Below are 13,556 nucleotides of genomic sequence, written 5' to 3' on the forward strand. Positions count from 1 at the left end.
CGAAATGGCCGAATCCACTAATTTGAAGGGGTGTCCACATACGTTTGCAAATATAGTGTATGTGAATCCATTTTGCGGCTTATCATATGGCATGCATTGCCAGTACAGCCGTAGGCCTACAGTATGATGGAATTCCTGGCTTTATGGGCATCTGTCAGCTGAATGAGAGAATAGCTAAATTCATACATTGTTTACATGTCGAGCTATACACATGACATAGACTGACCAGGTGAATCCAGGTGAAGGCTATGATCCCTTATTGATGTCACTTGTGTAATCCACTTCAATCAGTGTAGATGAAGGGGAGGAGACATGTTAAATAATTGTTTTTAAGCCTTGAGACATGGATTGTGTGTTAAACTGTTTTATTTGTTACATGCGCTGAATACAACAGGTGGCATCACGTCTACTCCTGCTCCTCCCCTCCAGGGTTTGACATCCCGGTTTACTATCTACGGGCCCTTGCTACCCATTATTACGCACACTTGCGCCTCATCATCATGCACACCTGGACACTATCACCTTCCTGATTACTCCCCATATATATAGCACTCGGTTGTTATTTCCCCTCAGGTGTTATTGACTCTGTTTCCATGTCCCGACACGACTCCTGTTTTTGTATTGTTTATTAAACTCTCCAACTGCACCTGCTTCCTGACTCCCAGCATCTACATTACAGTAGACCTTACTGTGAAATGCGTACTTACGGGCACTTAACTTTTTAGGGATAGGGGGCAGCATTTTCACTTTTGGATGAATTGGTGCCCAAATTGAACGGCCTCCTACTCTGTCCCAGACAATGCAGAGTTTTTAAAAAGTAAGAAATTTGCTAAATAAATTAAATAAAAAATAATAACACAATAAAATAACATTAAGGAGTGTATACAAGGGGTACCGGTACCAAGTACGGGGTAGTCAAGGTAAAATATTGAAATGTGTGTGCCCGTGTGTTGGAGTGTCAGTATAGTATGTGTGAGTGTGTGGTTAGAGTCCAGTACATCGAGCCTGTGCAAGAGAGTCAGTGCAAAGAATATGAATAAATAAGAAAAAAATAAGGCGGTCAATGCAAATAGTCTGGGTAACCATTTGATTAACTGTTCAGCAATCTTGTGGCTCGGGTGTAGAAGCTGTTAAGGAGCCTTTTGGTCTCCTACTTGGCGTTCTGGTACCACTTGCCATGCGGTAGCAAAGAGAACAGTCTATGACTTGGGTGAATGGAGTCTTTAAATTTTTTTAGGGCCTTCCTCTGACACTGCCTGGTATAGAGGTTCTGGATGGCAGGGAGTTCGGCCCCAGTGATGTACTGGGCCGTATGTACTACCCTTTCTAGCGCCTTACGGTCGGATGCCGAGCAGTTGCCATACCAAGCGGTGATGCAGCCAGTCAGGATGCTCTCGATGGTGCAACTGTAAAACCTTTTGAGGATCTGAGGTCCCATGCCAAATCTTTTCAGCCTCCTGAGGGGGAGAAGGCATTTTTGTGCCCTCCTCACGACTGTTGGTGTGTTTGGACCATGATATGTCCCTAGTGATTTGGACACCAAGGAACTTGAAGCTCTCAACCAGCTCCACTACAGCCACATCAATGTGAATGGAGATGTTTTCGGCCCTCCTTTTCCTGTAGTCCACGATCAGCTCCTTTGTCTTGCTCATGTTGAGGGAGAGGTTGTTGCCCTGACACCACAATGACAGGTCTCTGACCTCCTCCCTATAGGCTGTCAAATCAAATCAAATGTATTTATATAGCCCTTCTTACATCATCTGATATCTCAAAGTGCTGTACAGAAACCCAGCATAAAACCCCAAACAGCCAGCAATGCAGGTGTAGAAGCACTGTGGCTAGGAAAAACTCCCTAGAAAGGCCAAAACCTAGGAAGAAGGAGAGAGGAACCAGGCTATGAGGGGTGGCCAGTCCTCTTCTGGCTGTGCCGGGTGGAGATTATAACAGAACATGGCCAAGATGTTCAAATGTTCATAAATGACCAGCATGGTCAAATAATAATAATCACAGTAGTTGTCGTCATTGGTGATCAGGCCTATCACCGCTGTGTCGTCGGCAAACTTAATGATGGTGTTGGAGTCATGCATGGCCATGCAGTCGTGGGTGAACAGGGAGGGGAATAAGCACGCAACCCTGAGGGGACCCCGTGTTGAGGGTCAGCGTGGCGGATGTGTTGTTGTCTACCCTTAGCACCTGGGGGCATCCTGTCAGGAAGTCGAGGATCCAGTAGCAGAGGGAGGTGTTCAGTCCCAGGGTCCTAAGCTTAGTGATGAGCTTGCAGAGCACTATGGTGTTGAACGATGAGCTGTAGTCAATGAACAGCACTCTCACATATGTGTTCCTTTCACCCAGGTGGGAAAGGTCAGTGTGGAGTGCAGTAGAGATTGCATCGTCTGTGGATCTGTTAGGGTGTCATGCGAATTGGAGTTGGTCCAGGGTTTCTGGGATGCAGATGCTGACATGAGACATGAACAACCTTTCAAAGAATGTCATGGCTACAGATGTGAGTGCTATGGGTGGGTAGTCATTCAGAACACCTGGTACTCTCATGCATGTTTCAGTGTTGCTTGCCTCAAAACGAGCTTAGAAGGAATTTAACTCGTCTGGTGGCATCGTGTAACTGGGCAGCTCGCGGCTGGGATTCTCTTTGTAATCTGTGATACTGTAGTTTGCAAGCCCTGCCACATCCGACGAGCGTCAGATCTGGTGTAGTAGGATTCGATCTTAGCCCTTCATCGGAGGGCTTAGCGGGATTTCTTACAAGTTTCCGGAGCTCTAGCCTTTAGCTTAGTGAGGATGTTGCCTGTAATCCATGGCTTCTGGTTAGGATATGTACAGTTGAAGTCGGAAGTTTACATACACCTTAGCCAAATACATTTAAACTCAGTTTTTCACAACTCCTGACATTTAATCCAAGTACAAATTCCCTGTCTTAGGTCAGTTACGATCACCACTTTATTTTAAGAAAGTCAAATATCAGAATAATAGTAGAGAGAATGATTTATTTCAGCTTTTATTTATTTTATCACATTCCCAGTGGGTCAGAAGTTGACATACACTCAATTAGTATTAGGTAGCATTGCCTTTAAATTGTTTAAATTGGGTCAAACATTTCGGGTAGCCTTCCACAAGCTTCCCAATAAGTTGGGTGAATTTTGGCCCATTCCTCCTGACAGAGCTGGTGTAACTGAATGAGGTTTGTAGGCCTCCTTGCTCGCACATGCTTTTTCAGTTCTGCCCACACATTTTCAATAGGATTGAGGTCAGGGCTTTGTGATGGCCACTCCAATACATTGACTTTGTTGTCCAAAGCCACAACTTTGGAAATATGCTTGGGGTCATTGTCCATTTGGAAGACCCATTTGCAACCAAGCTTTATCTTCCTGACTGATGTCTTCAGATGTTGCTTCAATATATCCACATAATTTTACCTCCTCATGTTGCCATCTATTTGTGAGGTGCACCAGTCCCTCCTGCAGCAAAGCACCGCCGCAACATGATGCTGCCACACCAGTGCTTCACGGTTGGGATGGTGTTCTACGGCTTGCAAGCATCTCCCTTTTTCCTCCAAACATAACAATGGTCATTATGGCCAAACTGTTCTATTTTTGTTTCATCAGACCAGAGGACATTTCCCCAAAAAGTACGATCTTTGTCCCCATGTGCAGTTGCAAACCGTAGTCTGGCTTTTTTAAGGTGGTTTTGGAGCAGTGGCTTCTTCCTCGCTGAGCGGCCTTTCAGGTTACGTCGATATAGGACTCATTTTCCTGTGGATATAGATACTTTTGTACCCGTTTCCTCCAGCATCTTCACAAGGTCCTTTGCTGTTGTTCTGGGATTGATTTGCACTTTTCGCACCAAGGTACTTTTATCTCTAGGAGACAGAACGCATCTCCTTCCTTTGCAGAATGACGGCTGCGTGGTCCCATGGGGTTTATACTTGCGTTCTTTTGTTTGTACAAATGAACGTGGTACCTTCAGGCGTTTGGAAATTGCTCCCAAGGATGAACCAGACTTGTGGAGGTCTACAATTGTTTTCTGAGGTCTTGGCTGATTTCTTTAGATTTTCCCATGATGTCAAGCAAAGAGGCACTGAGTTTGAAGTAAGGCCTTTCCAGGCTGTTTAAAGGCACAGTCAACTTAGTGTATGTAAACTTCTGACCCACTGGAATTGTGATACAGTGAATTATAAGTGAAATAATCTGTCTGTAAACAATTGTTGGAAAAATTACTTGTGTCATGCACAAAGTAAATGTCCTAACCGACTTGCCAAAACTATAGTTTGTTAAGAAAACATTTGTGGAGTTGTTGAAAAACTAGTTTTAATGACTCCAACCTAAGTGTATGTAAACTTCCGACTTCAACTGTATGTATGGGAAGCTGTGGGGATGACGTTGTCGATTTACTTATTAATGATGCCGGTGACTGATGTGATATACTCCTCAATGCCATCGAATGAATCCCAGAACATATTCAAGTCTTTGCTAGCAAAACAGTCCTGTAGCTTAGCATCTGCTTCATCGGACAACTTTGGTATTGAGCGTGTCACTGGTACTTCCCGTTTGAGTTTTGCTTGTACGCATGAATCAGGAGGATAGAGTTATAGTCAGATTTGCCAAATGGAGGGTGATTGGGAAAGATGGCGCCAACAGATAGGTCAGCTCTGCTTCTAACTCCTAAGCAACTTTGCAGTATTTCATTTTTTTGTGTGTTATTTCTTACATTACTAGCCCAGGAATTGTTTTATTTTATTACATACAACCGGAATTAACTTTTGGATATCAGAGCGGCGGTAACTCACCAACATTACAACCAGGAATACGACTTTCCCGAATTGGATCCTTTGTTCGTAACCCCCAGGGCAATTGAACTGATTTCCGAGGCTGATCCAAAACACAGCCGGCAGAGTCCATTCAGCCAGCTGGATTCTCAGTATATCGCGCAGACAGGAATAAAGAACTCTCCGTGAAGAAAAAATGCGGGGGTGTATATTTCATGATTAACCACTCATGGCGTGATTGTGATAACATACAGAAACTCAAGTCCTTTTGTTCACCCGACCTCACAATCAAATGCTGACCGTATTATAACCATGAGTGGTATTACCTCCCAAGATAATTCTCTTCGGTTACAGTCACAACTGTGTATATTCCCCCTCAAGCCGATACCACGAAGGCCCTCAAAGAACTTCACCAGACTTTATGCAAACTTGAAACTACATATCCTAACACCACATTTATTGTAGCTGGGGATTTTAACAAAGCAAATTTGAGGAAATCGCTACCAAAGTTATACCAACACATTGACTGTAGCACTCACACTGAGAAAACATTAGGACACTGCTACTCAGCTTTTCGAAATGCAGACAAAGCGCTCCCCCGTGGATAGATGGTAGAATTCACGCAAAGCTGAAAGCTCATTTAACCATGGCAAGGTGACTGGGAATATGGCCGAATACAAACAGTGTAGTTATTCCCTCCGTAAGCCAATCAATCAGGCAAAATGTCAGTATAGAGACAAAGATGAGTCACAATTCAATGGCTCAGACACTAGACGTATGTGGCAGGGTCTTCCGACAATCTTGGACAACAAAGAAACAAAGAAACAAAGAAAACAAGCCACATCGCGGACACCGACGTCTTGCTTCCGGAAAAGCTAAACACCTTCTTCGCCCGTTTTGGGGGTGGCATCGCATGGCACACTTTCTTACCGTCATTGTAAATAAGAATTTGTTAGCTCAGCATTCAACACCATAGTACCCTCCAAGCTCATCATTACGCTTGGGGCCCTGGGTCTGAACTGGGTCCTGGACTTCCTGATGGGCCGCCTCCAGGTGGTGAAGGTATGAAACAACACCTTTACTTTGCTGATCCTCAACACTGGGGCCCCACAAGAGTGCGTGCTCAGCAAGAGTGCGTGCCCTCCTGTACTCCCTGTTCACCCATGACTGCGTGGCCACGCACGCCTCCAACTCAATCATCAAGTTTGCAGATGACACAATAGTAGTAGGCCTGATTACCAACAATGACAAGACAGCCTACAGAGAGGAGGTAAGGGCCCATGGGAGTGTGGTGCAAGGATAATAACCTCTCACTCAATGTCGACAAAACAAAGGAGCTGATCATGGACTTCATTAAATCGCAGAGGGAGCACGCCCCTATCCACATCGACGGGACAGCAGTCGAGCATGTGGAAAGCTTCAAGTTTCTCTGCGTACACACCACTGATGATCTTAAATGGTCCACCCACACAGACAGTGTGGTGAAGAAGGTGCAACAGCGCCTCTTCAACCTCAGGAGGCTGAAGAAATTTGGCTTGGCACTTACAACCCTCACAAACTTTTACAGACACACATTTGAGATTATCCTGTTGGCTGTATCACTGCCTGGTACGGCAACTGCACCGCCCGCAACTGCAGGTGGTGCAGCAAACTACCTGCCCTCCAGGACACCTACAGCACCCGATATCAAAGGAAAGCCAAAAAGATTATCAAGGACATCAACCATCCGAGCCACGGCCTGTTCACCTCACTATCATCCAGAAGGCGAGGTCAGTACAGGTCCATCAAAGCTGGGACCGAGAGACTGAAAAACAACTTCTATCTCAAGGCCATCAGACTGTTAAATAACCATCACTAGGAAGCTTCCAGCCGGTTACGTAATCCTGCACTTTAGAGGCTGCTGCCCCATATATATAGACTTGAAATCACTGGCCACTTTAATAATGGAACACTAGTCACTTTAATACTGTTTACATATTTTTGCTTTACTCATCTCATATGTGTATATACTGTCTTCCATTCTACTGTATTTAGTCTATACCACTCTGACATTGCTCATCCTAATATTGATATATTCCTTAATTCCATTATTTAACTTTTAGGTTGTGTGAATTGTTGTGAATTGTTAGATCATAATTAATTGTCCATGTATTGTGGGGTACAGAGGTGAGGTACAGTGGTTCCTCCTTTAAAAGTTGCGAGCTTACAAAATCTGAGGACAGAAAACCTGACAAGAAATAGACTTCACAAAAGTACCTGCTCTATTCAGAATAGCCTCACTTTGACAGCTGGGCCTGTTATCCTTTCACCCTCCTCCAAAAAATGCTAATGTTTGCCATTATCAAGAGTGGCACTGGGGATATAATAGTGTAGTGTATATAGTGTAGAAGGACTGCACCTAAAAAGGCTGGAGACTCATAACTAATCGAAGAGCACGCATGTATATGTCCTGACCAAAAGATGAGGAGTCAGTGGTACTGCAGGGTTCACTTGACGTTGCAGCACAGCAAGATTCTCAGTAGACAGGGAGTATGGGATGTCAGGAACAATGACCCCATTGTCAGTGTTTCCAGATTCCAGATTATCCTCCTGATAAAGCAGGTCCTCCACCTGCTGAATAAGGAATGCTCAAAAGAAACAAATCTGTATTAGTGGCGATAAATTTAGCAGCAACAGGGGCTTGATAGTCCAGTGAGAATGAGTGTTTATGTGGTATAAATCTTAAAATTAGCAGCTGACATCTTAAGTTTTTTTAAATTAATGCATGTGAGACAGGTTCCATGTACAACAAGACAGGCTTTTTCCAGCAATAAAGCTTCTACGGCCTATTCCTTGGACAGTGAACATACATCTGGCAATATCTACATTTTTGACCCCTTGATCTTGAGCTATTTTTTTTGTAGATATGAAAACAATAACTGAGATATGACTATTCAATCTAAAGCAGCAGATGTCATTTTCAGGATACTTCAATACAGCACAAAAAGCTTAATACCAGACTAGTATTGTGGTTGTTCATTAGGTGATGGGAAATATGCAATATGCATACAGTGGGAGCAGGAACAGAGTATTTTTGCCGAGCAATGCAACAAAGCTGGATCATTCTGGCAATGATACCTGCACCATCTGTACGCTGCAAAGACTCCCTAACTCTTCGCCATTGTACACGAGGGCCCATTGTTTGGAGACCATTCTAAAGCCCACATGGGACATCCTTGCTTTAATGGTCCTGACTTTCTGGTCTAACTCTTCATCTGACATATCAGAATAGCATTCCCTGACAGACATATTGTGTTCTTTCATCCTTCTGTAAAAAAAAGCTTACCGTTATACTGTCATGAAATATGATTATACATCGACTATGAAACAAATAGGACATGGCCTACTTATGAGTTGCCATGAAAGAAAGTTAGATGAATTGAACTGAAAATAGTGAGAACAGGCATTCGTAGCTAAATGTTTTTGGTTAGCTTGAGAATAATAATTGCATGATTTATCATTCTACAGTATGTATGTATCTATGTAATATAGTAGAATGTTATGAACTGACACTAAATCATAGGAGCTAACTACTAGCTATGTAGAAGTTGGACGGAAGAACTCCCAGTGCTGCTTACCTGAGATGCCATCATCACACAGTCCTTCGTAGGTCTGCTATGACTTCCCTTGTGTTGGAAAAAAAGGCTGAACAGTATTGGTTGTAGCCAAACTGACACTCAAAAAATGGCCAAAATGGAGGGTGGTTTTTGTTTTGTTTTCAAATAAAAATGTTGTTCTCTAAATATTTTATGGCAAATAAAATGCAGTTTTGCGCTCTATTACAAAATATTTGATTGCAAAAAAAATGATTACTTTAAAGCCTCATTTTTGCTTTCAGAACAAATATTTTTGATTGAAAAAAAAAAAAGTTTTGCTCTGGACAAAAATACATCAATTTGTTGCTAGTTGGGGAGTGGGGCTAATAGCTGAACAATAGACTATTCAACCTTTACTAAAGAATAGTCTAATAGCCGAGCTAGGTGTGAAAACCCCCCGTCTTATCACAGACCAGATTTGCTCTAATGACCAAGGGGGAGTTACAGCACTGATTATGCTTTTGGGTCCCAATGCACTACTGTGTCTCTAACTGACAATGAATGGGCAATATAAACCAAATAATAAACTGATAATTGTGCACGACTTCGAATGAAACAAGCAGGGAGCAGGTTTCGAACCCTCAACTTTCTTGCCCGAAGTCCAGCGCGCTATCGACTGTGCAACAAAAGCGTGCTCAAGCAGCAGAGTCAATAGAGCGCGTCCTCGCGGTAGCTTGATACTCAATGTAATAAAGTAATGACTTTTCAAATAAATTACCTTACACGTTATGTTGGCTGACAATTTGTTAAATACGCTGTCCTTACGAACCACATAGCATATCATTACAGCAGTATGTAAGCGATCTACCTAACGTTGGTAGTTTTACATCAAACTTGACAGCATATTAACTATAGGCTATCTAACTACCCAACGTTTATTGACTTGATTATTCCCGTCATTCTTCCTCCCCGTCGGGGAATTGAACCCTGGTCTCCCGTCCGATCTGCAAATTAATTAAGCAAGTTCCAGTCAAAAGTTTGGACACACCAACTCATTCCAGGATTTTTCTATATTTTACTATTCTCTACATTGTAGAATAATAGTGAAGACATCACAACTATGAAATAACACATAAGGAATCAGTTAAGAACAAATTCTTATTTACAAGGACAGCCTACTCCTTCCTCCTCATTGGGGGATTGAACCCCGGTCTCCTGTCCACACGACACAGGGATTCTTTAGCTAAATAGCCCAGTACTGTACTGCCGACCTTCACGTTGTACAGCGCCATATTTTCTGTTCCATCCTAATGGAAACCCAGAAGGTTTTTCATTTTTCTTGGAATAGAAACACCATAATATTAATAAAGTTAATTAAGCAAGTACGAGTCAAAAGTTTGGACACACCTACTCATTCCAGGATTTTCCTTTATTTTTACTATTTTCTACATTGTAGAATAATAGTGAAGACATCACAACTATGAAATAACACATATGGAATCAGTTAAGAACAAGTTCTTATTTACAAGGATAGCCTACTCATTCCTCCCCGTCAGGTAATTGAACCCCGGTCTCTTGCGTGCCCTCCCCGTCTCTGGTAATAACAATATGGAAGACTATCAAATGCTTCTCAGAGATGCCCTCTGGTGGTCAAACTAGCACTAATTGAATTAACAGAAAAATGGCTGACAATTAAATGACATGCCATAGTATGACGCAACTTTTAAAGGAGGAACCACTGTAGTCATTCAAAAATCATGTTGAACCCTATTATTGCACATACAGTGAGTCCATGCAATTTATGTCACTTGTTAAGAAAATGTTTACTCCTGAAGTTATTTAGGTGTGTCATCAAAAGGGGGTTGAATACTTAATGACTCCACACATTTCAGCTTTTCATTTTGTTATTAATTTGTTAAAAAAAATGAAATTACACTTTGACATTATGGGGTATTGTGTGTGCAGATAAGTAACACAAAAAAATGTGGAAAAATTCAATGGGTGTGAACACTTTCTGAAGGCACTGTACATGTTCAGTTAATTTAACCCTTATTTTACAAGGTAAGTTGACTGAGAACATTCTCATTTACAGCAATGACCTGGGGAATAGTTGCAGGGGAGAGGAAGGGGGATGAATGAGCCAATTAGAAGCTGGGGATGATTAGGTGGCCATATTAGGAATTTAGCTAGGACACCGAGGTTAACACCCCTACTCTTACGATAAGTGCCATGGGATCATTAATGACCACAGAGTCAGGACACCCGTTTAACGTGCCATCTGAAAGACAGCGCCATACACAGGGCAATGTCCCTAATCACTGCCATGGGGAATTGGGATATTTTGTTTGACCAGAGGAAAGAGTGCCTCCTACTGGCCCTCTAACAGCATCTGGTATCCCATCCAGGATCCAACCAGGACCAACCCTGCTTAGCTTCAGAGCCAAGCCAGCAGTGGGGTGCAGGGTGGTATGCTGCTGATGTAACTATATGTAGTTATCCACACACTGACAATTGCATGTGTATTCATATGCATTGTCTCTCAAGCTATAAAACTACAGTACTGGTATATTGTTTAGGGAAAGCTATTTTAAATGAGCCAAACTTTTCTCTAGATACAATCCAAAGATATTATGCTGTGGGATCAATAGCAGTGAAACATCCCCCCAAAAATGACTACGCAATTTTCGATTTTAACAAACTACCTCAAGATTGAAATTTTTCTTGTTCATCGCAAGTGACTCGCAATTTTGGATTCTTACATTATTTTAACAAAATCTTCTTGGTCAAATAGAATGTTTTTTCTATCATAGAGAACTTGAGAGATGTTAAATTCCGCATTGTGCAATGGTAAAAACAACAAGTGAAGTACTGAATCAGTATTTCACAATTCAAATAATCATTATTTATTTATAGTGTTTCTAGTGTAAACTCATTGATATAGTACCTCTGATGAATGCATTTAGTTTATTAACAAATCATAATTCTATTCCTATACAAAAAAGTAATACAAAGTATGTATTTACAATACAGTGCAATTCCTTTTACTTTAATATTTTTAAACATTTATCATATACTGTAAATTGTATCACTAACTACTTTTTATTTTAACCTGCTTTATTTTCTCCCTTTTCACTATGATTCACTCGATGCGACATCCCCTTACACCGGTCACTAACAAAATACCTTTTCAGATACTTCCGGAACTCCTTGTCCCGGACGCCATAGATGATGGGGCTGAGGAACCTGGGGAGGATATAGACGATAAGGTAATTTGCAAAGCGAATCTCCAGGATGTGTCCGGGTAAGATGAAACGCAAGACAGTCTCCACGGTGGGGGAGATGTAGGACAGCATGCACATGAGGAGCTGCCCTCCGTGGAGCAGGATGGTGTTCCTGGCCCGCTGGGCAGACTGCTTCTCTGAGGACAGAACCCTGGCAACGAACAGGATCCGCAGGTAGGTGTAGACCAGCGTGAGGAAGACACAGGAGAAGTAGATGGTGTCGAAGGCTTGCCTCTTGTAGGTCAGAATGGGGTCCTTGAAGACGTTCTGCCTCAGACAGAACACGCGTGTGTGGAAGAAGCTCATAGACTCAGTGGCCATGGTCACAAAAAGGTCGGTGATGTCGGGCACCACACAGATGAACCAGATGAAGCCAATAAGGGTGTAGGTGCGGCGTGCCGTGCAGATCTGAGCGTGGCGGAGGGGGTTGCAGATGGAGATATAGCGCTCAATGGCCATGCTAGCTAGGTTGACTGGGGAGGTCCTGGTGGTAAAGACAGCCACAAGGATGAAGAAGCAGCAGAAGGACACGTTAATGGTGTAGAATATGTAGCTCAGCACGAACAGGGTGATGGTGACAGTGAGCTGAATGGCGTCGTTGATGACCATGTGGATGAAGAGGATGTAGCGCGGGTTCCCGTAGAACACACGGTTCCTGAAGAAAGTGGCCACCACGATGCTGTTGATGTAGCTGAGGCTGAACCACACCAGCACCACGATCAGGTTCTTCACGAAGGCAGTGGTGAACGTGTCTCTCTCAAATATCTGCAGGGCATAGCTCATATTTCCTAGTGGACCGGCCGATGAGTTCATTGTTCCTAGGCTGGGAACACAGAGAGAAAGAAAGAGAGAGCGAGGGATGAGATTGGAAAATCCTTGAATACATTTTACAACATGTGGTAGTAAAATAACCACAGAATGTCACCTCATTGGTCAGTCCAAACAGTTTGAAATGTCATGTCTATATACAAAACTGTACAAATTCTGTGATGTTTTTAATCACTATGCCTAACATAGGCTAAATAAACATTGAACATTGAAGTGGAAACTAGTATGAGTGCTTTTTTTTTTACAGCCAATACAGAGCATAAATGTTGACAATACATACGCGTTGTCACGTATGTCATTCCCTTTGGTTCTTTCCCTAGGTGTATTTGTTTCTGTTTCGTTGTTTCATGTCTGTATGCTACTCGTGTTTCTTTGTTTTGTTCCTTGTTATTTATTAAAAGTCACTCCCTGAACTTGCTTCCCGACTCCCAGCGTACATGTTACAAGCCTGTCCTAAAGAACACAGAAGTTTTGGACTAAGAATACGACAGCTTTGAATACTTGCTTCAAGGAATACAGTTCTTGGCATTACAAAGTTACTTTTTCAAAAGGTCTCACTGCAGCAAGGTACAGTACATTGCTGTTAATGTCAAACTATTTTGCAAAGTGACACAAAGCGCCAAGTTCATTAGCAGTCATAACAATAATCCAAGTAACGCAGTGTATGTTAAAGCAAATGTTTTTTACTGCATTGCAGTACAGGTTAACATCCCTCCCTCTTACTGAAACAGTGGTGGGGTAAATGCTTTATTGTTTTAACTGCAGATTGCACACACAACAATCATATAATTGAGGAAAAATTACAGCCTTTAAGTATTCATATGAAATTGAAATCTATGCATATCATACATTTTAAGTCCTTCTGTGCCACTGTTTATATAATGGGTTGAACCTATTTAGAATATCACTGAATACAATTTTTTTGTGCTTTATACATTTGGAATTAATGGCTGCGTTTACACAGGCAGCCAAATTCTGATATTTTTCAATTGGTATTTTGACCAATCAGATCAGCTCGGATGTGATTGGTCAAAATACCAAATACTGTGGGGAAAAAAATCAGAATTGGTCTGCCTGTGTAAACGCAGCCTA

The 13,556-nt window shown here is 42.3% G+C and overlaps 1 protein-coding gene across 1 annotated transcript; it reads right to left on the reverse strand.

Annotated features, from left to right (window-relative positions):
• Positions 1–1,150: 1,150 nt before the first annotated feature.
• LOC139536492 (odorant receptor 131-2-like) lies at positions 1,151–12,275 on the reverse strand. The gene is made up of 4 exons (XM_071337046.1): positions 11,519–12,275; positions 2,133–2,285; positions 1,549–1,714; positions 1,151–1,457 (listed from the first exon to the last, which is right to left on the reverse strand). Exons 1-4 carry the CDS (start codon positions 12,243–12,245, stop codon positions 1,151–1,153), a joined length of 1,353 nt encoding a protein of 450 aa, XP_071193147.1. The 5' UTR covers positions 12,246–12,275.
• Positions 12,276–13,556: the final 1,281 nt, after the last annotated feature.

Source organism: Salvelinus alpinus, chromosome 12, assembly GCF_045679555.1.
Source record: "Salvelinus alpinus chromosome 12, SLU_Salpinus.1, whole genome shotgun sequence".
Lineage (NCBI taxonomy): Eukaryota > Metazoa > Chordata > Actinopteri > Salmoniformes > Salmonidae > Salvelinus > Salvelinus alpinus.

Coding starts and splice junctions, on each gene's coding strand:
- LOC139536492 (XM_071337046.1), bottom strand. CDS start 12,245: ATGGTCATCAACGACGCCATTCAGCTCACTGTCACCATCACCCTGTTC. Junction 2,286..11,518: donor GTATTTTGTTAGTGACCGGT/GTAAGGGGATGT, acceptor TCAACACCATAG/TGCTCTGCAAGCTCATCACT. Junction 1,715..2,132: donor CAACACGGGGTCCCCTCAGG/GTTGCGTGCTTA, acceptor TTGATTTGACAG/CCTATAGGGAGGAGGTCAGA.